Source organism: Callospermophilus lateralis, chromosome 13 (genome assembly GCF_048772815.1).
Source record: "Callospermophilus lateralis isolate mCalLat2 chromosome 13, mCalLat2.hap1, whole genome shotgun sequence".
Lineage (NCBI taxonomy): Eukaryota > Metazoa > Chordata > Mammalia > Rodentia > Sciuridae > Callospermophilus > Callospermophilus lateralis.
In genome coordinates, this window is record NC_135317.1 from 107,200,467 (window position 1) to 107,228,143 (window position 27,677).

At 52.2% G+C, this 27,677-nt stretch overlaps 1 protein-coding gene across 1 annotated transcript in view; it reads right to left on the minus strand.

The window, feature by feature from the left end:
* Nucleotides 1–11,606: 11,606 nt before the first annotated feature.
* Nucleotides 11,607–27,677, minus strand: part of Mpzl1 (myelin protein zero like 1) — a 45,925-nt gene continuing 29,854 nt past the window's right edge. Inside the window, exons 3-6 of the mRNA XM_076831592.2 lie at nucleotides 24,242–24,455; nucleotides 23,447–23,579; nucleotides 20,850–20,952; nucleotides 11,607–14,054 (exon numbers count right to left, since the gene is read on the minus strand). Of these exons, the coding sequence (XP_076687707.1) occupies nucleotides 13,953–14,054; nucleotides 20,850–20,952; nucleotides 23,447–23,579; nucleotides 24,242–24,455 (552 nt within the window). The 3' untranslated portion in view covers nucleotides 11,607–13,952. The remainder of the gene's footprint in view (nucleotides 14,055–20,849; nucleotides 20,953–23,446; nucleotides 23,580–24,241; nucleotides 24,456–27,677) is intronic.

A 27,677-nucleotide genomic window follows, 5' to 3' on the forward strand; every position in this document is an offset into this window, starting at 1 on the left:
AGAGGAAGTCTTCCTTTTGCTTACTGTGGGCTAAGGCAGCCTGGCCCAACTGGGGTGGACCATGTCATCTGAGGATGCCCATTTGTCCCTTGAGTCTCCCATTTGCCCCTTGAGTCTCCCATTTGCCATTTGTTCCTGGGAAAAGTGAAGGCGTTCTTCCTATCGTGCCCTCTGCCACTGGGGGTGGGTGGAGGCAGGAGAGGGGATGTCAAGTCCTTGACAGCGCTTGCCCAGAGGAGAGAAGGCTCAACGTGGCTTCCCTTGTGCCCTGGGAGACAGAGGCAAGTCCCCTGTGCATGGCTGCTCTGCCCTGGAAGTGCGCCCTCCTCCCGCTCCAGCACTGGCCCTGCTGCTGGAGGAAGGGCACGGGTCAGGCACCCACCAGAGTGACCAGCTTCCCAGGAGACCAAGTCTTCCAGGAGCACACCCCGTGCTGGGGGTGCCCGTCCAGCCGACACTTGCCCTCAGGACTTCAAACGCTTCCTTCACATTCTATTTGCTTCTGACCAAGACGAAGCCCAGATGGGCAAACCTGGAGAAGATAGACAGGGGCAGGCAGTCCTCATTGGAAGCACAGTGGTGCGATTCCCTGAGGACTGGCCACAAATGTGACAGCCAAGACGTGGAGTCAACCAAGGTCTCCACAGACGCATGGAAGGATAAAGAAGACCAAGTGTGAGCACCCAGTGGCCCATCACCCAGCCACAAAGCAGAAGGAAGTTCTGCCGTTTGTAGCAACATAGACTGAACTGGAGGACACCAAGTGAATAACTCAGGCACCGAAAGGCAGATACTGCATGTTCTCACATGTGGGAGCTAAAAAAAAATGATCTCCTAGAGGTAGAGAGTGGTACAGTGGTGACCAGAGGCTGGGGAGGGCGGGCGGAGGGGTGAGAGAGAGGATGTTGACAGGTACAGGGCCCCAGGTGTGAGCCAGCTGCCAACAATTAATTGAATAGAGATGACAAATGTCTGAGGGGGTAGACCTGTCCTTGCCGTGATCATTACACATTGTGCACGCGTATTGGAATATCACCGGAGAGCCCATAAAGATCTACAGTGACACTGTGTCAGTTAACATTCCTTTTTTAAGAAGCAAGTGAGACAGGCGGAGGTGGGAAGAAACTGGATGGTAGTCTGGAGCCTGCACCTTCCACATGTCCGAGTCCATGTGCCTCCACTTTCACAGGAACCCAAGCTTGGTTTCTGGTCCTGACGGCCCCAGTGAGCGACCTGGGGCAAATCCCTGCTCAGGGCTCATCTCTGAAGGAAGCCATCCGCCTGCCCCGGGGATGGGCGTGGCGCATCTTCTGTGTGGACAGCAGATGGCAGCACTGGCTCTGGGATGGCTGCAGCCCCGGGACCTCTCAGGTTCCTGGGCAAGTGCCTTCTTAGCTCCTGGCACGCTGCAGCACCCCAGGGCGCGTCTCAGGGGCACCAGGCAGCTACTTTTAGGAGAAGGAAGATACAGATAATCCACGAGGGCTTCGGGCCCAGGGCAATCAGAGAAGCGATGCTCTGGGTTTTGTTTTGTGTCATTTTTCAGGAGCCTCTGAACACTTGTCACTCCTGTGGGCTCCCTGAGGGCAGAGGACAGAAGCCCAGTCCCCATTACGTCTCCAGTACTGAGCCCAGTGCCGGGACATATTGCCAGAGCTCAGAAAGCACATGTCAATCAATGAGTGTAGCCACATTTCCATTTGATCGTTTCAAGCCTATTCTTCAGGCAGCCTCAGGAGAATGAACTTAGTACTTCTGAGCAAGTAGACCATCTGGTCCCTCACAGGGACCCACAAAAGTTACTTGCCCTCAGTTGAACTAGCCAGGCTTTGCCCAGGTCACAAGGACAAGTGAAAAAGAGGCTGCATGGTAGGCAGGTGGGTTTTGGACCTCAGCTTGATGGGTTGGATCCAATTGCAAGCTGTGTGTCCTTGGGCAAAGCCCCTTCCCATCTGCTCCCTTGTTTGTAAAATGGGGACAATAACAGCACATTGGCAGGGACACTCACAGGTGGCTGTGGGGTGATTTAGGGACGTTCTCAGTGTGTGCCCACTGGGTCTGGGTCTGGAGAAGCCCGCTGAGCACGCGGGTGTGTGACACCATGGGACATGCAACTCCAGCCTTGTCTTGGGGGTTGGGGGCTCAGGGCACAGCCCACCCACGGGAGCAGTCACCGAATGACTCTCCTGAGGAGGTGCATGCACACATTAGCTTTGGAAAGACCACCACTCCTCTTGGTGCTGGGAACTGAACCCAGAGCCTTCCGCCCTGGTTATACCACTGAGCCCCGCCCCAAGCCACCTTTACTTATGGAGAATGGATTAGAAGTGGGCTGGGCAAGATGGAGGCGGGGAGGTAATGATGTGAGCCTGGAATTAGGGTGACCTGCAACCAGGAAGTGCCCTAGAGAGAGACAAGGGCATTGACATGAGACGCTAGAGGAGGCAGAACAAACTGAGATCAGATGGCTCTTCAAGGAGGTGTCAAAATGAACACACAGAGGCCAGGTAAAGACCGACCCTTGGCAAGCCTTTGCGTGGTGCCATGCTGCTAAAGGGACAGTGTGTCTGCCCTTCCCCCCACCAGGCCTTGTCAGCATCCAGGTCTGCTCTCCTGACCCCCTCGCCGGGGTCAGCTCAGGTACCCACCCTGCTCCTGACTCTTCAGCCCCCGGCTGCTCCTTACCTTCTGCCACTGCTCTTGAACATGGTGCTCACCTCCCTCACACCCTCCCATCATCTCTGTCCCTCCTGCCCTCCTGCTGGTCAATGTCCAGTTCCTTGTGTCGGGCTAAACTGCAAGGCCACATAAGCCTTTACTCTGAACTTTGGACCCCGCCGTCTGCCTACGGTTGGCAAGATGAGCTTGCTAAGACAAAGACCCTTCCTTATACTACTAAAATCCCACCTGCCCTCAAGACGGAATCCCATTTTTGTGCCTGGACTGTAAGGCTTTGAAGGCAGAGCTCGCCTCAGGTCTGATGCCTGAGGAGCCTGGGCACCCTCCACCAGGAGCCGTGCTTTCAAATGCCCCTGCCTCAGAGCTCCTCCTGGGTTGCTGGCCGACTGCTGCTGTGGCGTAGGACGAGCTCCGAGCTCACCAGGGCAGGGGGTGCTCATGCTTGTCTCGCTGGCCAGGGGTGCAGCCTCCGAAGGCCTGCGGCAAGCGCAGGCGGCCCTGGGCCACGTGTGGGACCTGAGGCCGCGAGCACTTGGAGTGAGCAGGAGTGAGAAAGGAGACGTGGCAGAAAGTGGCAGCCCCCAGGCACCACCCTGCCCACCAGGTGTCCATTCCAACAGGAAGAGAGGGTGTGGGCGTCACAGAGCTGGGGCCTTCCGAGAAAATGAGGCAATGCAGAGACCCCTCTTCAAACCCCATTCACAAGACAGAATTAAAGACAGGTAGTCAGAACAGAGGGTCCATGGAGAGAATGGAGGCCACTTGGGGTCTGGGAAGTGGGAGGGACTGAAATGTTCATTTCTTCAGAGCCCTTCCTCCACCCTGCTCCGACCTGTGGCTACGGTGACCTGTCCCAGAGATTGTCCCTCCCTCCAGGGAGTTATAAAAGTTAGTGCACCCTGGGCCCTTCCGGCCCAGATCACTCCCCCAGGCCCCTCAGCCCCCCTCTTCTCACCCTGGGGCCCTCCCTCCCAGCATCTCCTGGCCCAGTCACTAGCAGGAAGGAGAGAGACGGGGGAGACCAGGGGAACAAAGGAAGCCTGTGGCACCTAGAGAGGCGCACGCTCTCACTTCCTGGGAGACCGGGATAGCTACCCTGCTCCCTCCCGGAGAAGCCCACGTTACCCCTTTTTAAATAAGCCCTGCTTTATACGCTTGCCTTGAACTTGTGGGGAAGCAGGATAACTGGAGCTATCAACTCTTGTAACCAAAGATTCCAGACGTTGCTCAGAGTAATAGGCGTTAGTTCAGTAGTTCATGGAAGGGAGAGGGAGAGGGAAAGGGGACGCTCTCAAGGCAGGAGAGGGACAATGCCCCTGTCCTGCACTCCAGAGGTGTCCAGAGAGTCCCGCTCAGGCTTGACAGCAAGATGACATCAGATTTTCAAGTCCCCCCTGCCTCCACAATTTTAGGTCCCTTTGTTTGGCTCATGCTGACTGGTTCTAATTGGTTTCTTACCCATAAATTCTCACCGATTTTATGGTTAGGAGGAACTATCCTTATCTCCCAGAGATTCAGGATCAGGTCACCAAAGTCTCTTGGGTTCCTCCCATTGACATTATCTCTGGCCTGCATTTCTCCTGCAGATAACAGGTGGTTGGCTGAGGAATGTGACACGTCCTGTCCACTAGGCCAGGCAGGGCTGCAGGTAAACTGCTTCTTGGAAAAGAAAGCCTGTGGGGGGTCGCACAGTGGATCCAGTTTATAGAATTATCCCCTCACACTCACGTTCCCACCCTCCTCACCTGTCTCTTCCCAAACATGGGGATCTGACCTGGCACACTGACACACATCTGAAGGTCACTGGTTCCTGCGTGGTTGGTAGCAGTGTGTTCAACAGAACTTCACGTGAAGGAAACATTCTATTTCGGATCAACGTGACAGCGCCCATAACATGGAACCACCAAGCTCCATGGTCGGAGTGACGGAGGACCAGAATTTTAAATTTAATCTAAACTTAAATGGCACCTGACCTGGGCCACCACATAGGACGGTGTGGGTCTGTACATATCTGCATTGAGCTTAAGATGCCAGACACAACCCCGACGTTTCAGCCAGGACTTCTCTACAGCAGGACCAGGCCGGCGTGGCCCAGGAGAGAATGGCCTCCAGAGAACACAGTCAGGCTGCCCAGGCCGCGCCTCTCACCAACACGGTGAGTCCAGCACACCAGCCAGCGCGCAGTGGCTGGCTGGCCATCAGTCCACTACACACCAGCCCTGGCGCTCTGCTGCGCCAGCAAGGAGGGCAGGTCTTAAAGGGCTCTGCATTCCTCCGGGCTTACTGTACGTTCTAAGAGAGGCCCTAAGTAAGTATAAATTTTGCTTCTTTTATTTGGTTAAAAAAAAACCTTTGCAATAAAAAATTTCTATTCAAAGGCAGAGAGAGAACCGATAACATGGTCTAGATTTGAACTTCAGTCTCTGGGAGTCTGATGGGTTGACCCCAGCACCTTTGCCCACCTCACACTCCCACAGTGGTTCAGGTGGGCACCTGAAATTACTGAATGTCCGCCCCCCTCCCCAGGCGAAGCAACCACAGATGTGTCCGTGACACAGCAGGATGTCTCTGGGGCCAGACTCAAAAGCAAACAAGAGAATGTTAAACCTGCCAGATTTCCTCTTCCCAGAGGTAGGGAGACCAGCCACAGGAAACAGCCCTTCCCTGTGGTCTGGGAGACTCCAGGCCAGAGAAATGGAGGCTGAAACTCCCAGCCTGGGCTGAGGACGGCCCCGAGGACTGTGGCCACAAACAGCCCCCATCCTCCTGCGGAAGAAGTGCGGAAGCAGCGCTCCCGGGGGACTCCTTTGAGCCCAGAGGCCACGGATTCCTCCCCTGTAAACAGCCAGGCCTCCCACAGCCCCAGCCTTCAGCTGTGGCCCCGCAGCCAGGCCCAGGGCTTTGGGAGGGATGTGAGGAGGGCGGAGGGCAGGCCAGGGCTGCAGAGTGCTTAGGTCTGGCTTTCATTTTTATAGTACATCAGGACCAACGGCCATCACGGCCATCACGGCACGGCAGCAACAACTGACACTTCCATGTCCAAGGCTCAGAAACGGCTTCTAAGGAAAGTCATGCAGGTGTGAACAACAGGGGGCCCTGTCCTTTCCAGAAACTTCTGGGCACAAGGCTGGGAAAGGCAGCCTGTGCCGCACGTGGGGTTTTCTCTTATTATTAGAACATTGGGGTGGGGGGTCAACCTGGCCTTGTGTGTGCTCTTTTGGTTTTAAAACAAAAAGAAATCTTCATTAGAATATGTTGGGTCCTGACGCAAAGAAACCATTTCTGAGACAAAGGGAATCTGACTACAAACTCAGCAATAGAAGAAACCAAGGATTTTTTTTTTTTTGAGAGGTTTTCTGCTTTTTTTTTTTTAATTAGTTGTTCAAAACATTGCAAAGCTCTTGACATATCATATTTCATACATTAGATTCAAGTGGGCTATGAACTCCCATTTTTACCCCAAATACACATTGCAGAATCACATGGGTTACACATCCACATTTTTTACATGATGCCATATTAGTAACTGTTGTATTCTGCTACCTTTCCTATCCTTTCCTATCCCCCCTCCCCTCAAAGATTTGTTTTTTAAAATGTGTTTTTTAAAAAAATTTTTTTATAGTTATAGATGAACAAAATGCCTTTATGCTGAGAGCCATAGCCGAGTTGGAATGACGCATGGCATTTTTGCTAGAACAGAGTGGTTGAGAGGTGATGCCAGCAAGCCATTGAGATGATGATGGTTATGTTAAGCTGTGTATTCAATTGTATATTAGACCCCTGCTGTCCGCCTCAGGCTCCGGCTACTCTTTGGAGTTCTCGAAGAGATTCCTGGGGAGTTCACGTTGGTTGGGGAAGTGCCAGAGGAGGATTTTACGGGTTGGTGTGTGGTATGTCCTGGGAGAAGGCCGCATGCACGGCGTTCGCAGGAGTTCGGAAATAAAGTTTGTTCCTGTTTGAGTAGCTCGTGATTTGTGCCCAGCCAGACTGCGGCATTTGGTGGCCTGTGCGGGGAACACCTGAAGCTCGGAAGTAAGTGAAATTGCTTGCCCCTGAGGGAAGGTGAGAGAATGGGTGACCATTTCAAAAAACAATGTGTTCTTGTTTTGATTTGTTTTTTTTGTTGTTGTTGTTTGTTTGTTTCAAGCTGCCTATCCCTAGAACTTTCTCAGGCAAACTGGGAAAAATGGTTGGCTCAAGGTTTGAAGTTGTTCGGCCCTGAGGAAGAGATAGAGATAGACCGCGAATATACATTTCATAAAAATAGGAAAATTGATACAACGATTTTTTGTTCTGTTTTTGTTTCATTTTGCTTTGGTTTTGTTTTGAGTTATCTGTTTGAGTTGCGTTATCCTTGTAGCAGAAATATGGGGTCAGAAATTAGCAAAAAACAAACCAAAAGAATGTTAAGTAAATTGTTAGAGGAAGGAGGCACCCCAGTAAAACCAAAAAGAGTCAGGGCATACGTTGATATAATACAAAAATGCAGCCCATGGCTTTTTAAGGAGGAGTTGTTGAATATATCACAAAGAGACCATCATGGTGAAGATTTAAGGGAAAGGAAAAGAAGAACCCAGGAACTCTGCCAGTTGGCACATTGCCATTGTGGATGATGATACGATTTTGTTTGCCTAGTCCAAAGCCTTCAGTTCAGATTATGGTAGAAGACACATTAGATCAGGAAATAGGAGGCCTCTCGAGATGGTAAGAAAGGGGAAGAAAGTTAGAGCAGAAAAAGCCATCAGGGGAAAAGTTACAACAGGAGGCTGCTACTAACACCTTTCTATCACCAGAGGGTGTAAGTGTCCAACCAACAGGTCCACCTATGGGGCCCCCGACCCCCGTACTTGATAGATGGGATCCTGAGACAGGACCTCAAAGATTAGCATGCCCTGTATTTGAGGCAGCAGGAGGGCAGCGAATTCACCATGTTTTAGATTTCAAAACAGTGAAGCAGCTAAAAGAGGCTGTAACAACCTATGGTCCCCAAGCACCCTTCACTGTAAGCATGGTCGAATCCATTACCAACTTGAGCATGACGCCAGCAGATTGGACTAGTATGTGTAAAGCTGTGCTAAATGGAGGACAATACCTGTATTGAAGGTTGCCAATGAGGAATTTTGCATGGAGACAGCTAGGTGAAATGCAGCAGCTGGTTATCCTCAGAGAAATCTAGATATGTTGTTAGGAAAAGGACCTTATGTGGGTCAATGGCAACAAATTAGATATGATCCTGGTGTATATTTACAAATTGCTGCAGATGCAGTTAGGGCATGGGAGACTTTACAAGGACATGGAGATTTACAAGATCAATTATCTAAGGTAATACAAGGAGCTAATGAACCTTACGCTAAATTTGTAGATAGGCTTATTCAAAGAGCTACCAGAGTTTTTGGGGATACAGAGTAAGCAATGCCATTAATTAAATGGTTAGCTTTTGAGCAAGCAAACAGATGGTGCAAGGAGGCCATTAGACCATGGAAACATGGAGATTTAAACACATATATTAAATTATATAGAGACATTAATGAACAAGGGCAAGTCTTGGCAGCTGCAGTACAACAGGCTTTAGATGCCAGGCCAAAAACATGCTACAATTGTGAACAAACAGGACATTTTAAAAGGAATTGCCCCATAGGAGGAGGGTTTAACAAAGCTAGGTATCAAAGGAATAGAATACCGAGTATTTGCCCGTGATGCTGTAGAGGGAGACCATTAGGCTAATGAATGCCGTTCTCAAACCACTATAGAGGGTACTCTGTTGTCAAAAAACGGACAAGGACCAGGTGTTTACCCACGATATCACGGAGAAAAGCATTGGGCTCCATTGCCAAAAAATGGACGGGGGGGCCCAATGCTCTGGGGCCCACAACCACAAATATACGGGGCAATGGAGGAACCCAGCAACACCATCAGGGTAGTGCCCAGGACACATTATCCATCAGATCCCTCATCAGACAAACCAGAGGGAGCGCAGGGTTGGACATCTGCGCCTCTGCAAGAGCAGTACTAACTCCAGAGATGGGAGTTCAAATCATTCCCACAGGAATAAAAGGACCTCTTCCCCAAGGAACAGTAGGCTTATTATTGGGACGCAGCTCTTCTACTCTAAAAGGACTTATGATAAGTCCCGGGGTAATTGATCCCAATTATGAAGGTGAAATAAAAATTATAGCTAGTTCTACAAAGGGTATATCAGTAATTTCACCAGGAGATAGAATAGCACAGTTATTAATAATACCCAGCCTATATGATAAATTTTCCAGTAGTACTATAGAAAGAGGTTCCAGAGGATTGGGTTCCACAGGTGTAGATTGGGCTATGCTGTCTTTAAATTTAGATTCTCGCCCCATGCTAAAACTAAATATTCAAGGACATGAATTTAATGGGCTACTGGACACAGGTGCAGACCTTAGCATCATATCTCGTCAAGAATGGCCGAAACATTGGCCATTACAACAGGCCACTCAAACGCTTCGAGGCCTAGGAGTGGCAACTAATCCCATAGAAGTGCAATGGTATTAGATTGGAAGGATTCTGAAGGATGTGAAGGAACTATACAGCCATATGTATTGGGTCATCTTCCTATAAATTTATGGGGACGAGATGTCCTAGATCAATTAGGTTTGACATTAACAAATAACATCAATCCAAATGCGTCCACTATTAGGGCTAGACAAGGTTTTAGGAAAGAAAAAATATTAGGAGAACAAGAACAAGGTATAGCAGCACCAATTCAAATAGATCAAGGAATAAATAGACATGGATTGGGTTTTCAGGAGGGGTCACTGAGACAATAAAAATTACCTGGAAATCAGAAAGACCAGTATGGGTTCCTCAGTGGCCCCTGACTAAAAGATACAAGTAGCCCATGACCTGGTCAAACAACAATTAGCGGAGGGACATATACAACCTTCCGTATCTCCCCATAATACTCCCATTTTTGTCATTAAAAAGAAATCTGGTAAATGGAGATTATTGCAAGATTTAAGAGCCATTAATAATGAGATGGTTATTATGGGACCTGCTCAATCAGGGATTCCTCAATTGTCTGCTTTGCCAGAAACCTGGTATGTTTTAGCTATAGATATTAAAGATTGTTTTTTTTTCAATTCCAATTCATCCTGAGGATAGTCCACGTTTTGCGTTTACTATCCCTGCACTGAATCATGAAGGTCCTGATCAGAAATATGAATGGAAAATACTCCCTCAAGGGATGGCTAACAGCCCAACTATGTGTCAAATATATGTAAACAAAGCAAATCAAAATCCTGAACTACAAATATTTCACTATATGGATGATGCATTGTTAGCACACAAAGATAAAAACACATTGCTAGAATATTATGCCACACTTACAAATTTATTAGCATGGCATTTTTGCCACCTTTATTTTATGTTTATTTTTATGTGGTGCTAAGGATCCAACCCAGTGCCTCACACATGCTAGGCAAGTGCTCTGCCATTAAGCCCCAACCCCAGCCCTTAAATGTGTTTTTAAAAAATGTTTTTGTTCTTGTAATCCAAGCCACTGTGGTGGGGGTGGGGGTGTTGAGTGAGGCAGGAGAATTTCAGGTTGGAGGCCAGCCTCAGCAACCTAGGGAGACCACCTGTATCAAAAAAAGAAAAGGTTAGCTCCAGGCAGAGCCGCTTGGGTTTAATCTCTGCACCACCCCAAATGCTTTGCTAAGTATGGCAAGATCTTAGTTGTTAGGAAACGACGGTGTGGTTGAAGATACACAATAAAGGGTGTAGGGGTGAAATGGCTGTTGAGCACCCGTGTCCTTGGCCAGCGTATCTATGTCCCCGTGCAGCCTGGAAACCAGAGCTGGCAGGAGGAGTCCCGTTACGGGTGGCCTCCTGTGCCCAGGGAAGCACAGCATCCCTCTCGTTCTACTCCTGGGCCTGTGAGGGTCACCTTGGGATGTTCCTGCCAACACTCTCTCCCACTCGAGTGTAAAGCTATGAGGCCAGGACTCTCAGGGACCCTTGGCAATCTATGGAATTAACAGAGCACCAGAAAACTTGAGTGCTTTAATAGTGACTGGTACTTGGGATCCCTGGCCTAGAAGACCACTTTTTTTGGATTGAACCAGGGGCACTTAACCACATCTCAGCCCTTTTCATCTATCAGTTTAAACAGGGTCTTGCCAAGTTGCCGGGGCCTGTCTTGAACTTGCCATCCTCCTGCCTCAGCTTCCTGGGTTGCCGAGATTACAGGAGGGCACCACCACGTCTGGTGTGACATGTTATTTGTGACACAGCTCTCAAGAGATGAAGACCCCTGGCGACCTGCCTCTCTGCCATGCATGCTACCATCTCCCTCACGTCACCTGCACCCAGCTCCTGAGGAACCCATCAGGCACCCAGCCCCATTGTTTAAATACAGAAGTTAAGGGCTCTACTTTAGACAGAAGGGCCTGCCCCACCCTTCCTAACACTGGCTGAGTGACCGTAGCTGGGCAAGTCATAAAATCTAAGCCTGACACTGTCTTTCTGAAAATGGGTATAAGATTAGAGCAACTATTATTAGCTCATAGAGCTGTAATAGAATAAGAAATGCCAAGTGCCTGGCACATTGTACCAAGCACCAAGTAACTATTTCTAAGTTGTCTGTTACTCCTACTTATGTTTGTGGACCCCACGCCAAAGCAGGTTCTGGGAGGAGCTTTTTCTTAACTCCTGTCTCCCTGTGCTCAGCACAGTGCCTGGCTCAGAAGAGCTCTCAGTATAGATTGTTGAATGGATAAATGCATCCATCCATCCGTCTGCCCACCTAGTCAACTAGCATGAACAGCTGAGCGAGCGGCTGTGCAAAGGCCCAGAGGCTCATGTGTTTGAAGAATAAAGAGGAAGGTGTGACTGCTGTGGAAGAAATGAAAAGGTTTTATATTTTTTGTTTGGTTAAAAATGACCACACAATAACATTCAGAAATTAAAAATGATGTATTAAAATATTCACAGAAGTACAACTGAAAAAGATCAAAAATAATAATGAGTTGACATTTTTTTTCCCTAGATGGATACATTTCCATTGAGCAACTAGACAGTTAGGAGTTTTAATTTCCTAGGTGATCCCTTTTAGGTGGCCCTTCACAAGACTCATGAAAAATTTTGCCTCTTTCTGCTTGTTGCAAGTCTGGCCCTGGTCACAAGGGCCAAACAACCAGAGGGAAGTGGTGGACCAGTGGGTGGAGGCTCTGCTCCTGGATACCAGTCTTTGGTAAGAGGCTTTTCCAAGCGGCTTCCAGGGCAGGCAGGCTGGCCAGGACGCTCGCTGCCCTGCGGGAAGGGTCAGGAGGGATCTTCTGCCACGAGGCAGAGGCAGACAGTGTGAGGTGTCCACTGGGCAGGGAGGCCAGGAGTCGGGGAGGGGAGGAAAGAGAAGTGTGTGGAGCCCACAGGGCACTGGCCTCCCACTCACATGGTCCTTCAGGAAGGAGAGAAGGCAGGCTCTGGCACTGGACCTCCCCACCACACCCCGGCCAGCCACCCACGCAGGAGCCCGCTGAGGGCTCCCGAGGTCTTGAAAACAGGCAAAGGTCTTGGGTCGAAGGCCAGAGTGCTGGGGGGAAATGGCAGCCAGCTGAAGGGCAGCTACGGCCAGCAGGTGTCCACCAAGCCCGTCTGTTGGCTGGCGAGTGCACGCAGTGTGGCTGCAGCCTGGGAAGCGGCAGGCAGGTCTCAGGGAGCAGCAGAGCTCAGGGGTGGACGGCGGGCTCCGCAGCAGACCTTCCTCCACTCACCACCTTGGAGCACCTTTAACCCGAGTCGTGCCTTTTCCCTTTAAGATGCTCTGAGGACGCAGCTTCCCACACTTCCCACAGGGGACCCAGGTGGGAGGGGGAGCAGCTCTCAGGACTCCAGGGGAAGGGCCCACGCCCCTGCCCCCACCTTCTAGATGACACTCTTCCCATAGCCAGGGCTCCGGGCAGTTCTAAAGGGGAAAATGTTTCTTTTAAAACAAAGCACTCTGGGAGATGGGAGAACGCAACCTGCACCGCGGTCTCAGGAGCTTTGCCAGCCCAGGAAAACCTGAAAACGCAGAGAGGGGGCAGGGCGGCCGTGGAGGAGAATGAGAGAACAGATCCCTCTCCTTCCTCCACCACTGTCCACTGTTTCAAGTAACGGGGGGCGAGGGGGGGGACAAACCAACCACAACACCAAAACAGGAAGAGGAGAGAGCGCACAGGGCCACTCTACTCCCACGGATTCCCAAAAGTCTGGACCCCGTGAACCTCAATCGTCTTGGGGGTGGGAAGCTTTGGGGAGACCCGGCCGACTGCCCGGGGTTGCTCTGCTGGAGGCCTGAGGCTTCTGAAGGAAGGTCATCCTGTGCAGTGCGAGGCCAGGGCCCTCTGACCACCAGGGCCCTCTGACCACCAGGGTGATCCAGCCAGCCCAGGTCCCTTCCCATATCCCCTGTGGGGACGGAGCCAAGGCCTCTCTGGCTTCCTGTGTTATGTCCACTCTGGCCCAAGGAGGAAGGACAGGGGTCAAGAATGTGATTGATACCTTTCTCCTCCACAGGTGCCACACTCCCGAGCTCAGCCGGGCCTTTCCACCAAATCACCCCCAGGTGTTGATCTAAGGCACCTGGAGGGGAGCGGTACCAGTGGCACCTAGTGGCACACTTATCCTTGCTAACCTGGTGTCATGAACCCACTCCTGACAGGACATCGAGGGTGTGACATTTAAGTAAGTCGACACAACACATAAAATCTGCCCCATGTTTTAGAAGAACCTTCTGTAAGTGGCATAGTTAACAGACGCTGTCTGAAAGCTACGACCAAATGAACGGTTCTGGCGCGTGTGATAGGGCCCCTGGCTGCGTGTCCACCACGGGATCTCCTTCCTCCAATGACAATGAATGCTAAGACTGGTTGAGCCCTTGGATTAAAAGGCCACGTCCACTGGAAACACAGAAGTCTGCTACTGTCTCTTCTGAAAGGCAACCACATCTAAATGGTGGCGACAGGAATGTTCTGAAATGTCCCAACTGTTAATGACCCCGAAGCATGTACAAAAACGGCAAGACGTTCAGACGTAGGCAGATTCACACCCTCACACCATCTTCTCTACATGCAATGGTGGCCCCACATCAGGAAGATTAAATAGAATATACATGTCCTTCACCCACATCCTTTCCTCCCTCTGGGTCTACGCATGTGTGTGTCCTTGCCTGGGTCCCCAAGGCCACATGTGGTTATGGGCTACATTTTCTGCACAAGAGTCCAGTTTGGGTTTGTTTCTTGTCCAGGATGCTCTGGGTCTTAATTTTTCCGGATGTCCGCATACACCACGGATTCCGACTTGTTGATCTTGTCACTGTGATGGCCGCCGGAGTGGTCTAACTGCGCATATATGACTGGGCCCTGGAAGAGAAGCAGAATTAAGGTCTGGGGCAACCGCGTGCCTACGGGACAGGTGTCCCAACCACGGACGGGTTGTGGCTCTGGTTCTAAAGCACAGACCTCCCTCGTCTGTGTGTCTACAAGAAGACTTCCCCTGCAGGACCTCCTGGACCCCTGTCCACCAAGGCTAGGCACAGATGGTGACTCTAAAGCCAGCATGGGCGCTTTGTTACACTTCTCTCTACTCTTGTATGTTTGGAAGCTTATGTAACAACATAACACTCCTCCTCAGGAATACCCCTTGCTTTAGCCCCAGAGAACTCTGCAACCTTAGCAATAGCGATCAGGCTTCAGGACCAGATGGGCACGTCTGTCAACCTGAGACCCGTGGAAACTATGGAAAACACACTCGGTGCCACTCAAAGATACCATCAATTTGAACTGGTCATTTTAGATAAACAGGTACTTTTATTTTTTGTGTGGATGGTACTAGGGATTGAACTCAAGGGTGCTTTACCCCTGAGCTATATCCCCAGTTTTTTTTCTTTTTATTCTTTCTTTTGAGACAGGTTGCTAGGTTGCTCGGGGTCTTGTTAGATAGACTGCTTGAGGCTGGCCTCAAACTTGGGATCCTCTTGCCTCAGCCTCCCAGGTTGCTGGGATCACAGCGTGCACCTCTGTGCCCACTACCTTCAGTATGACTGCTGACGGCAGTGGCCCTCAGGACTCCAAACACTGTTTCTTTCATCTCCTTTTTCAATCTTTTGGTGCTGGGGGGCAAACCCAGGGTATTCTGCAAGAAAAGCAAGTGCTCTACCGCTGGTCAACACCCCCAGGCCCTTCTTTGACTTCTAATATCAGAAAACTATTCTTCCTGGTTTAAAATATGAAAAGAAAAAACCAAAGAATCACAATCCATTGAAATATAAAGAAAAATCCTTGATGGACTAAAGCACAGGTCTCCGCTCGGCAGTGAAGCAGCCGCTCAAGTCGGGGCCCAGCCCAGGGCACACAAGGAGCAGCAGTGGGTGTCTGCCTCCAGGGGAAGCGAGCCCTGGGCGAAGGCTGAGGTTCCCCCGGCCAGAGGCCCGCACGTCTGGCTTCTCCAGCAGCAGTAACAACACAAGAGCATCCCACCCAGGAGCCCTGACAATGTGGAGCTTCGTGGGTGTGCTGCGGTCTTGTGGGGCTCAGACTCCGACTTCCCCAGGAGGGCCAGGCCCAAGGTACGGGCTGCGAGCTTGTGAACGTAGCAGGGCCCGTGTGACTCACAGGACAGTCCCCTAGCACTGCAATTGGCTCCAGCGCAGGAGAGGCTCCGCGCATCAGTTTCTTCACCTCTAACACGGCCCTAAGAAGGGCATCCACAGGCTGAATGAGGTCCTCAGGCAACCCAGGTCTGTCTGTCAGGCCGACTAAACACACACCAGTTGTCATCGAGCTGCCGTTACCCGGGCATCTTATCACACGAACACAACTTGAAACAGGCTGAAGTAACTGACGGGGTCACCGCGAGGGGGGGGGGGAGCCCAGGTGCAGGCATCGGGTGGGGGTGCTCTCACTGGGGCCCCTCGTGGGTGAGATCAACAGACCACACCGTCCCCACTGAATCACAGAGACCTCCTACCTGCATCCCAAAGCTGTAGGGAAACCCAAGGCCGATCCACAAAGACGCAGAAGACGCTCAGAGGACAGCGTCCCACAGCTGACAACAGAGCCCTGCCCAGGACCACCGGGGGGAGGGGTCCGCAGGGTGCAGCAGCATCTCCGCAGTGCGGTCAGCGCCATCCACTGAGCAGGATCTACCCCTCTACTGCTGGAATCGGGGCCAGTCTCCTGACCGGCTCTGACCCACGGAATAAGGCCCGAGGGACATCACCACTGTCACACCTAGGCCTCCACAGGTCTCGTAGCTTCTACTCCTGCACTGGTCTTGGGACCCGCACCCAACATGGCCCAACTGTCAGACTGTGAGTAAGACTACACCATGGCCGCCCAGCTGGTCATCCCTCCAGCCAACTGCAGGTGCACAGGTCCACCGCTCGCCCCATCAACAGGAGAGCCTGAGCCAAACACACGGCGGCTCTTACGCAGGAGGAGACCGAGAAACCCTGTGAGTGGGAAATGCAGAGGAGCCAGGAACGGAGGCGGTGCAGAGTGCACCTGCACCCGCCAGCAAGCCCCAGAGGCCGGCAAGTCCCTCCTAGAGAGAAGGCCCCACTCCCACCCAGGACGCTGCTCAGCTGTCTGAGGTCACTCCCTCTGCCCCTGGGATGTGACAGAGTGACTCAGGTCAGGGACCTGTCAGTTGAGGCCTTGGCAGAGGTGGCTCCAGAGGAAGGGAGGAGGTGCCCTGAGCTCGGGGAAGTCTGCTCCAGAGGGTGCCGAGAAGCTGAGGGTACGCGGGGTCCCCACGGACCTGGATTTTGAGGGCCAACGAGACTACTCAGGACTGCAGAGGACACCATGAAACAAGCTCAACTTGGAGGTGACCCTGCCATTGTAGAGACAGTCACTTGGGTTCGCAGGAATAAATAAGGAGAAGGACGACAAGACCACACCAGCCTACCTCTTTTTGCAGTAAATCTCTTCTTTTGGCACTGGGGCTTCCCAGGCAAGCCCCTGCCACCGAGGGGCCACACCCAGGGCCACCACCGAGTGGCCATACCCAGACACTCCTCCCCCACACTCTCCTTCACGTGCTTTGTTTCGATATTTTCCCTCAAATATAGACTACACAAAGGGCCTTAAGTACTGAAAATGTTTCCAGAAACAAACGGCCCGACGTAGATCGATCCTTTTAGTGATAACTGAGAGAAATGTGCCTCTTATTCTACTTGTATCAAATTTATAAAAACATACTGGAAGGGGGGCCAGGAAGAGAGGGTTCTGGAAGAACAAAGAGAGCTGTCTGCAAACACACGGGTGCCTGAGCAGGCATCGCGGCTAGCCGGGCAGCGTCTCCCCACCCGGAAGGGGTCACTGCGCCGAGGTCTCTTTGAGCACCCGCTCACCGCTGTTGACAAGACCCTCTCAGTACTCACTCCAGTGTTTGAAGAGCCAGTGAAATGGCAGCACCTAAGTATGGTGGCTCTCTGAGGCAAATGGGACCAATACTGAGCATCAACACAGAACTGGAGCAGGACGGGAGGAACACCCTTCTCAGGAACTGGCGGATGGGCTGACACCAGCTCCGCCACTGACGACTCGCTTAGGCTCAGCGCCTCGGCCACAGCTCAGTTTCCACAGGGGCCACAAAGAACGCAGCTTATTCAGCTGCCGTGAGGCGAGGAGGGAATGCACACAGCGATCTTATGCACCTCAGTGTCTGCGTATTAGAGCCAGCAAACTCTTAAATATCCCAACCACCTTTCTCCAGAATTACTGCCTTTTGCAAAACCATGCCCAGGAAAAGATCTAGGAAATGAATTCTCATCAAGTACTTACAGAAAAATTATTTTAAACTAAGCTTTATAAGAGATTTCTGGCTCATTTCCTCCCTGTGCTGCCCCCACTCCCACCCCGACGTCCTGACCGCACACCTTGTGCTGGGGAGGGCTTCTGGCTCTGCTGTTCACCCTCCCTTTGCCTCCTCTGCCCCTCGGGGTGAAGCAGGGTGACATCTAAGCCAGTCAAAATTCCTGTCCCCTTGCAGGTGACTGGAAGACGTAGCAGCGTGTGCCTGATTCTTGGACAATGGGATCGAGGACATGTTTGCTGGGGGGCTTCTGTTAATCAGTCTGCTCCACTCGTCACGGTGGTGACCAAGGGTGCACGCCTGGAAATTAGGGTGCTCCTTTTAAAGTTCCCTTCATGGGGAGCTACTTACTCATCCACAGAGTGACCGCTGACATGTTCAGTTCTCAGGAGGTGCCTACACATGGAAACGCAGGAAGGTGAGAGAACCCTTGGGATGAACTCAAGGGAGAGCCTGTAAACATTCCTGCCATGTCCCCACTCCCAGCTCTGACTGTCACAGACCCATGTGCACATCACACAGGCCTAGGGTTAGAAGTGGGGAACAGATGAACCACACCTCAGAGACAAGAGAAGGGGTGCCCATGTTAAAAAGTCGCTCCAAGCTAACACCATTAGCTGGTCCCCAGGATGACCCGGGTCTGGAACACACGACTAACCCCTACAGCTCCACGCGGGACTTATCTAGATGTGAAAATCTCCCCAAGGTTGTTTGCCAGAATATCCGCAAACACTTTTCTCTACCTGGTGGAAGAGCCTAAGGTTCTCTGAACACCCCGGGAGTCTCCTGAGAGCAGCGCTGGGTGCTGATCTCTGCCTTGGTCCTGTGGCAGCCAGCCGCATGGCTCCTGTAGGCGCTCAGATGCCCACAGAAGTGACGAAAGAGGACACAGCAGACACAGTCAGATAACACATCAGCTCAAATTGAAGATGGCGCGTCTCCTGTGGCCTCTGCTGAGAGCTACGCTGGACAGGGCCTGGGCTCTCTGCAAGGGAAGCATCCCCGATCGTGCAAAGCAGCACCATGGTGACACTGACACAGCCAGTAGGGTCACTCGCTGACACACCGAGGGCTCAGGATGCCGTGGAGTATCTGAGGCAAATGTTCTGACCCGGGACAGTGTCCTCCAAGGTAGTTAGTGTGACATGAAGCCGGACAGCACAGCACACTTCACGAGGGAACACTTGCAGAAGTGAGAGGGCCACCTCCGTCTCTCACCATGGGCCAAGGACACGCGGATTGCACACCCAAGTCATTTACCCTTGGTAAATCTAACAGAAAGGGTACAAGCAGGACCTGGAAGACAGCCAAGGAAGGCTGGCGCTCTGCTTTCTTCCCCAGGGATGAGAGACTGAACTCGCAGCGTTGTGTCCGAGCTGCACCCCAGTCCTCTTTTTTAATCTTTATTTTTTATTTTGAGGCAGTATCTCTCTAAGAAGGCACCCAGGCTGGCCTCGAACTTGCCATCCTCCTTCCCCAGCCTCCTGAGTGCCTGGGATTCCAGGTATGAGCCACCCACTCTGCTGACAAAAGTGACTTCTACCCAACCTGACCATCGCTATTTCACTTATTTTGGGGGGGCTGGGGATTGAACTCATGGCCCACGAGCTATACACATGCTGCCCCTGGGCCTCAACCCAACCTCTATCTTTTAATTGTGGTGCTCTGAGCACTAATATAAGGTGACCATCAGTGTGGTGAGCCGACCTACTGCTTTACAGGAGACCCCTCTTGATTTGGGTTTTGCTTTCCGTGGTTTCAGTTACCCACAGCCAAACACGGCTCAGAAACAGACACGGGCAAGTCTTTCTCTCCATACTTCATTTTGGATGTTCCTACTTCTGTCCTCCACTTCACTGACCTTTTCTTCTATGGTATCTGATGGGTCTTTCATGGCACCCCATGCCTGTTCAGTTCTGAGTTCCCTGTGATTCTGTTTTACAGATCTACTTTTCCCCTCATTATGTTCAGGGTTTTCTTTATATCCTTGAGTCTGTGGGATTTACAACACCTGTCTGAAGTTCCCTGTCTATGAACCATTGCCTCTGACATTTCACCAACGGCCTCTCAGCCGGTTCCTCCTGGTTACGAGTCTTCTCCTCTTTGTATGCCTAGTAAGTCTTGATGGGTGCCAGAAATGGAGACTCGTACAGTGTTGGCTATGGGGTTTGTTGTGTTCTTCTAGAGAGAGCTAGATTCCTTTTCCTTGTCTGGAGTGTCTGTTTCTGGAACTCTGCAGCCACCTCACACTGCACCTATCTCCCCAAACCACTCCCCTCCTGCACTGCAGCAGCACCCTGCAGGGCTGCCAGCTGGTGGCCAGGGCTTGGCTCGTTGTCATTTCTCCCAGATCACAGAGATGTACATGCTACTCCCCAATGTCTCAAAGCCCTGTTTCTCCTCTTCCTTCCTAACATGCTTTCAGCAGGAGAGCCACACCCAGAGGCACTCTCAGTCCAAACAGGAGACTGAGGCTCCGGACAGAGAGAGGGAGGGAGAGGGAGAGCAGGACCTGGCCAGGAGCCCATGCTGCCTCGCACCCCAGCTTTGACCCATCCCAGTCACCTGGCAGCAGAGCACCAGGTCTCCTCACCACAGAGCGCGCCAGGGAGCAAGGTGCAGGCCTCACCCCAGGGCCTCTCAAGCCCGGCCGCCGTCTTTACTTCCTCTAAGCCTCTGTCCCACTAGCACCTCCGCGGGGCAGGCAGCTGGCCAGCTCGGCCAGCTCCGCTCCCTGAAGCACCACGTGGTCTCAGGCACCCAGGCAGCTGCCTGGCAAGGCCACAGCATGGCCAGACGGCGCTGCCCACAACGCCACAAGGCCACTCTTTGCCAGATTCCAAGTGAAGTCACTTCTCCTGCATCTCTGCAGTAGGTGGGAACCGAGCCTGCCGATCATCCAGATAAAGCCTCTCTGTTTTTCTACAGAATCCATGAAAATCATTTTTGTTTTACTCAACCCAGGAAGATGGCTTTTCCTGTGAGTTTCTTTTAGAGGACTTCAGTACGGAACACAATTTGCTCCATTTTCCTTGGGCAATTCACTGAAGACCCTGTCAGCTGAGAAAGCCATTTCTTAATTCTACCTGGGCCACAGGAGTCACATTCTGAGCAAATAACGTGTTAGTGTGGTTGGGTGGAAACCCCAGCAGGGCAGTGTCCTCCACACACGGAGGCTGTGGTCTCGAGAGTGGACCTTGAGCATGCTCATGCTTGCTCGCTTGCTCTCTCTCTCTTTCTCTCTCTCTCTCTCAGCTCTGCTTCCTTCCTGAACCCAGAAGGGACAGAGACCAAAGTTTGGAGCTCGGTGCCGGGGCAGGACTGCCGTCGGCCATTACCTGGTGGGATCCGGAAGGCAGACTCTTTACCAGACCCTCTGTGTCGGAGGAGGACTTCCGTGGAGCCTGCTTAACCGGAGACAAGCTCTCTGATGTGTTGCAGCTGATGTAATGGCAATTTGGAGAACAAATGTAAAAAGAAAATTAAAAATTAAAATGAATGAAAACAAACACAGAACGGTGAGTGAGGCCAGACGCAGCGCAGATACGTGAACAGACAGCGGACAGTGGGCACCCGAGGGTCACCCGCCTTGAAGACGGTTTTCCACCCGATACTCGTTCTCTTAAGTGGTGGATCTATTGCAGAAATCAGTGTGGTGCCACCCCTTCAGCCCCGTTTCAAATGAAAACAGGGGGTTCTGATCACAACACAGCCTGGGCTGCTTTCTAAACCCTACTTTGGGACAAAGGTCCAAAGGAATGAGTTTATACCTTAATGCAATCTGCTTTTGCTATCGTCAAAAGCAAACGTCTTCTGAATGTATTTAAAAACTACATCCAGAGTGAGTCTTGGCTTTTCTTCCCCCATCCTCTGGTTCCCCATATTCTGTTTCACCACTAGTAACACAACCACACCAAAAGCAACAGAAAAAGACAAACAGCAGACAAAGAGACCACCCAGGAAGTCATGAGGGTGGGGAGTGTGGAGCGCCACTCGGCAGGTGAACTCTCCCAGTGAGAGGGCTTCAGCAGCAAGGCTACTGAGAGCGGGGACGGGAGCTCCTGGAAGGGGTCATCCGCGGTCCCTCAGGGATGTGTCATCAGCACAGCTTAAGTGCTTTTTAAAAAAATATTCATTCTTAAGTTTTAGGTGGACACAATACTTTACATTTATGTGGTGCTGAGGATTGAACCCAGTGCCTAGGCGAGCGCGCCGCCACTGAGCCACAACCAGCCCCACAGCTTAAATCCTTGAGGGCAGTGTTGTGAAAACTTTGGAGTTCGGCACATTTAAAGTGTCAGTGCTCAGACCGAAGCGCACCACAAACACTGCGTCCATTGGGACGGGAGGCTGCCTGGATGAGCCAAGGTCGTGCAATTACCCTGACACGAAGAAGGCTCAGTGACCGATGATAAAACTCATGTATGAAGAAAGAAAACAAAGACGCGCCCGTGCACACAAGCGTGCACACACACACACTCACAGACACACACACACACACGCACGCGCATTTCCCATGAGAGCACACACAGCCACAGGAACCAACTTCATCTGGACGTTGTGCGCAGCTGCCTGACATAGTTGTGGACAGACCTCGAGGGCTGCTGGTTAGCGGAGCAAGCTGGTTAGTGGCCACAGGGAGACGGCTGAACGGACACGGAACGTGAACAGCAACAGGCAGTGTGATTAGTTACCATGTGTCTACTGGAGAGGAGGAGCCCAGCCCTGCCACAGTCCCAAGCGTCTTCTACGTCAGCTCTCCTTAGGAGTGGGGGAGAGGCAGCTGACCAGCACACCAAGGGAGGGAGGCAGGGGGGGGAAAAAACCAGAGTGAGAAGAGCAGCACTGGTGATGCCATGCAGGGTCCTAAAGAACATCGCTCTGCCTTTATTAGCCCCAAAGCAAGAGCTGGCACGCCACCACCTGGATTAGTCCTGTGCTGAGACCCAACCCTCTGCCTGCTCAGGAAAACTCTCGCCATGCAAGCGAACCAAGCCAGCACCAGAGAAGCATTCCACGCGGGTCACGCCCGAACGGAGCACTCAAGCCCGTCCACTCGCAGCACTCCTAAGCTCCACGCCAGCAGTCCGCAGACGAGGATCCGCTGTCAACCAGCAAGGAGCGCATGGCGCGCAGTACTCGGCCAGCCCTGCAGGACGTCCCGCACCTGCAGCACTGCGCCTGTGACACGGTCTCAGTGCCCCGTCACCCCAGCTTCCCCATAAGAGCTCTACGTAGCTTATGTGGGTTAGCTCTCCAGCCCAGGCAGGAAAGGCAAGGTCCTGCCATCAGACACACCATGCTCAAAGGTGTCCTGTGAGAAGTCACAAACAGAAACTTTTTTTCCTTGCTGGTAGATTTTTTTTAAAAAAAAAAAAGTATTTATTTTTTAGTTTTTAGGTGGACACAACATCCTTATTTTATTTTTATGTGGTGCTGAGAATCGAACCCAGTGCCTCACGCGTGCTAGGCAAGCGCGCTACCACTGAGCCACATCCCCAGCCCTTGCTGGTAGATTTTATTGTCAACTCTTACTGCCCCAGTTTGGGGTAGGGAGGGAAATTACTAAACGGAGGAGCCCCACATCATCACACCAGGCTAGGACCGCTAGGACTTCCTGACCAGGGTTCTGTATGGACCCAGTGAGAAAGCAGCCTCTCCTTAGGTCGATGCTAAGAAATTAAACTCAGGTAGGGCAAGTGAGTCTGCAGCTTCAGAACCCCAAACGCAGAGTGGACCACCCCAACCAGTGCAGCCCACCCTGTCCAAAAGGGACCTGCAGAGCAGGGGCCAGCCTCCTGTCCACAGCCGGGAGAGGCACTGACTGGAGGAGGCCAGTTAGGGGCAGAGGCGACGCAGGTCACTCTTCACGACTCTCGCCACACACATGCCAACCCTGCCTTGTCTCTCCACCTCCCGAGCCAGAGTCTCTTACCCAGTGTAATCCCGCTTAGAGTTCCTCCTTCGGTACAGGACGGCCAGGATCATGCTGACGAGCAGGGTGAGACCCACGACCACAGCAGTGACGATGCCCACCACCACCCAGACCGGGAACAGCGGCAGACTCTCTGCAGAGAGAAGACGACAGCGGTGAGGACTCTGCAGGGAGGGAGGCAGCTCCCTACGCAGATGGGCCCGGCCCACGAGCCAGGCACCACCTTCCCCGTCCACTCAGCTGTCACCCAACCAGACACCAGTACCCAACTGAGGACACGCAAACGTTGGCTCTAAAGAACCAACTACAGAACTGAGCACTTCTGATCCCTGGTCCCAAAACTAAAGCAAGACTGAGAGGTGAACTTTATCATTCTACTCAAAGTGGACGTGAATTTCCTGCTTATTCTCAAAAAAAAAAAAAAAAAGGGAAAAAATGTTTATACTGCTTTTAGAAATGTCAAATTTTTCCTAGAAGACATCAAAACAGTATTGATTTTCTTCTTTCCCACTGTCCTCTACAACTAGCCACCATCAATTTAGGTTCCGTACAATCAACACTGAAAAGTCAATATCCCTAGGATCAGGTCCACAGGCTCCTGATGGGGGAATCAGAGGCACAGCCGGACAACGGGCGGTTCCCAGCAGGCAGAGATGTGGGGTGGGCCACAGGTCCACAGAGACAGGCAGCACAGCTGTCTGGCTAAATCCCTCCCTCCAAACACAGGTCACTCTTGTTCCCAGTGGAACCTGGGATAGATGGCCACCACCGTGGAGACGCTGAAGGGCCGAGTACCTTTCTCCACCACGTACAGCCTGATGTGCCCAGGCTGGACAACGATGTCCGGAGGGTTCTTGACGTCGCAGATGTAGGTGCCATTGTGAATGAACTGCATGTTTTCTATGTTGATGGATGCATCTTTCTTGTCCAGGTCTCCAGCCCAGCTGATTCTGTCCTTAAATGGGGGGTAGTTGCCCAGGTACACTTGTCCTTGGGAGTAGTGGAAGAACTGCAATTGGAGCAAGAGCACAGTGAGCCACGTTCAGTGGCAGAACCCATGGAGCCTGGAGGGGCCGCTGTGAGGCTCAGCGGTAGTGCTTGCCTGGCATGCACGAGGCCCTGGTTTGATCCCCTTCACCACCCGTAAGACTCCACACTGAAAGAAATGCCACGCCCACAACAGGTCTCAGACGCAGAACCCAAGCCAGAGGGTGCCTGCCTCTGGAGGCTGAGCTCTGACCCCCTCCTCCAGCATCCTCATGCTCTCCTCAGACCTGCTTTTAGCAGAACTTTCTCCAAGACCTTCAGACCCAGCACCATGGGAAGGGGACCGTCCTGGTGCTCAGACCTAAGCCAAGCAGCTGTGCTGGGGGCCTCTGCTCTCATTCCTCCTTGTCAGGTAACGTGGTGCTGGGGACAGTGACTCTACTCTGTGAGTGCCCATGCCCTGGCCTGGCATCAACAGTGTCCCTGTGCTTCAGACTTCTCACCCGATGGCCCACCACCTCACAGGTGGCTGCCCTGCCCTCCAAGCTTGTCGCCTGCTGTAAACTTCTGCCTACCCATCTCATCTCCACCGAGGCTGCTGTCTGAACCCTGCTGGGCCTCCATTCCCCCTGCAAGTGTCAGGAGGGGGCTAGCAGGAGGCCTTGGGAAGTGCGGGCTCCACCCTCGGGACAGGCTCATGACATGATAAGGGGTCCAACCAAAAGAGCATGTGCTCCTGCCCCTCAGCCCTCTGCCATGGAGCTGGACGGCAAGAAGGCCCTCGCCAGGTGCTGGGCCCTTGATCTTGGTTTGCCCAGCCTCCAGAGCTATAGGAAATAAGCTTAGTTCCTTACACGGTATCCAGCACAAAATGGGCTCAGACAGGAAAGACTCACTCCGAGCCACCAGCCTTGGAGCCGTCCTTGATCCCTGCCTTCTTCCCAGGTGACTCCCTCCCCGCTGCCGGATCTGCTGCTCCCTGTCCTGACTCCACATTTCCATAGCAACACCTGAGTCATGCTCATCAGAGTGGCCTCTCAACTGGTCGAGGCCAGTCTGAGTGGAGGCTGATCTACCTTCTAGGCTAAATGAGGGCTGGGGCTGGGGCTCAGTGGGAGAGCACTTGCCCTGCAGGTGTGAGGTCCTGGGTTCGATCCACAGCACCACCTAAAAATAAATAAGTAAATAACTAAGGGTATGGTACCCATCTACAACTAAAAAGATAAAAAATAAAATAAAATAAAATGGCTAAATGATCACCAACAAGCAGAAATAAAATAACTGGTAGTATTGCTATTTATCCAATATATACCCTGCATTTAAGCTGACCCAAATACTCATCAGAAACTGTGAAGGGTCTGAGGTTTTAACCTACTTGCAAACAACAAATTTCCTGGTGGGACGTGGGAGGGCAGTTCTGGCGAAGACTTCCTCCTATGAAGAAGACTCAGAGGCGAGCCTTATTACGTAGGACGCAGCAGGAAGCTTTGACCTGCTCCCCTTGCCTCCAAGACCCCAGGGATGGCCCAGAGGGGTCTGGGCGGACGCTGCACATGCAGAGCCAAGACGGAGCCCAGATCTGTCTGTTGTCTGAGACAGGGTCTTGCTGCGGTCCAGGCTGGTCCTGACCTGGCCAAGTGATCCCCTCCCTAGCCTCCCCAGCGGCTGGGACTACAGGTGTGCCCCGCCACACCCAACCTCAAGCCCAAATCTTCAATAGTGCGCAGAAGGCAAGCCCAGCTCTCTCCCCGAAGTCACAGCGTCTTCGCTACACTGGGCAGGCGGCAAATGTGTCCTCTCCCCAGAGGGGAACAGCGTCGGTCTTCCAAAGCCAGTCACCTACCAAGAAACTCCAGAACAAGGCACGGTGCTCTGCTCCCAGCCACGCAGAAACAGGAGGAATGCGCGCCTCCTGCCTGACACTCACTCCCAAGGCCACCCTGGAACTTCAGCAGCAGAAACACAGCGACCTGCCCAAGGTCACAGGCCTGCCCAAGGTCACAGGCCCTCCCTATGGAATTCAACCTAGCTTCGATGCCGAGGCTCATGCTCTTCCATTACTGAATGCCTCTCAGGAATGGTCACGTCTTGCCTGCTCAAAGCCCTTCACTCTCTTCTTTGCCAGGAAATAAACAAACTCTCAACCCAGGAAACAAGCCCTTCCCGCAGGAAGTCTGCCTCCCTTCCCACAACATCTCTGCCCTTGCCTGGCATTTCTGGGCCAGCAGTGGTAGCAGCTCTGCGATGCTGCCCATGGCCGCCTTCTGAGTGGGTTCTCTTGGTGGGTGTCCTGTATTGGACTGTGACCTTAGAAGACAGGGGATGAGATGTGCTTCTCTGCACTCCTTAGCACACAGCAGGAATCACATTTGTGAACTGAATTGATGAAGACGACCTTGGTCAAACCAGTGAAAGACAGGAATAAAACAGTAAAAATTCACAAGAAAAACCAGGCCTCATTTTCAACCAGTATTTAAAAAGTTCAAGCTGCAGGTTGTAAGACAGGTCTATCTCCTCTCAAAACACCTGTTTTCACTGTATTCAGCTGGGGCATCTGGAGGGAAGGACGGCACAAGGCTGGAGCTCAGGAGGAGGGAAACAGAGCATGAAGGGATGAGGTGGGAAGGGAGCGGGCCAGAGCTCCACACAGACTGCTCCAGAGGGCACACGAGCCGAGGGGGAAGGAGAGGCAGGGAAGGGCAAGCGCGCGACAGACGTGGGGACCCAGGTCCACAGACCAGGAGAGCCGTCCGCGACAGACTCAGGGACCCAGGTCCACAGACCAGGAGAGCCGTCCGAGGTGTGCTGGGCCCTAACAAGGGCTACCTGCTCCCTGATTGAATGCATCCTAATATTTTAGAAATAAAGAATCCTTTAATCAGTAACTGCATTCTGTAATTAACTGTGAGTATAAACTGATGAGGTAAAAATGTGAACCAGAAACAGTACATTCTTATTTGTGTGTGGGGGGGAACTGAGGATTGAACCCAGGGCTGTTCCACCATGGAGCTCTAGTCCAGGCTTCATTATAGTTTGAGACAGGTCTTGCTAAGTTGCTGAGGCTGGATTTGAACTCGTGATCCTCCTGCTTCAGCCTCCCAAGCTGCTGGGATGACAGGTGTGCAGCACCTCACCGGCTCCGGCAATGCTCTTAACATTACGCCTTGGATTATGCAGATCTTCTTCAACCCACACAACAGGGATAATTCCAGCACTGGGGTACTGCTCGGTGGTTCCTTCCCTT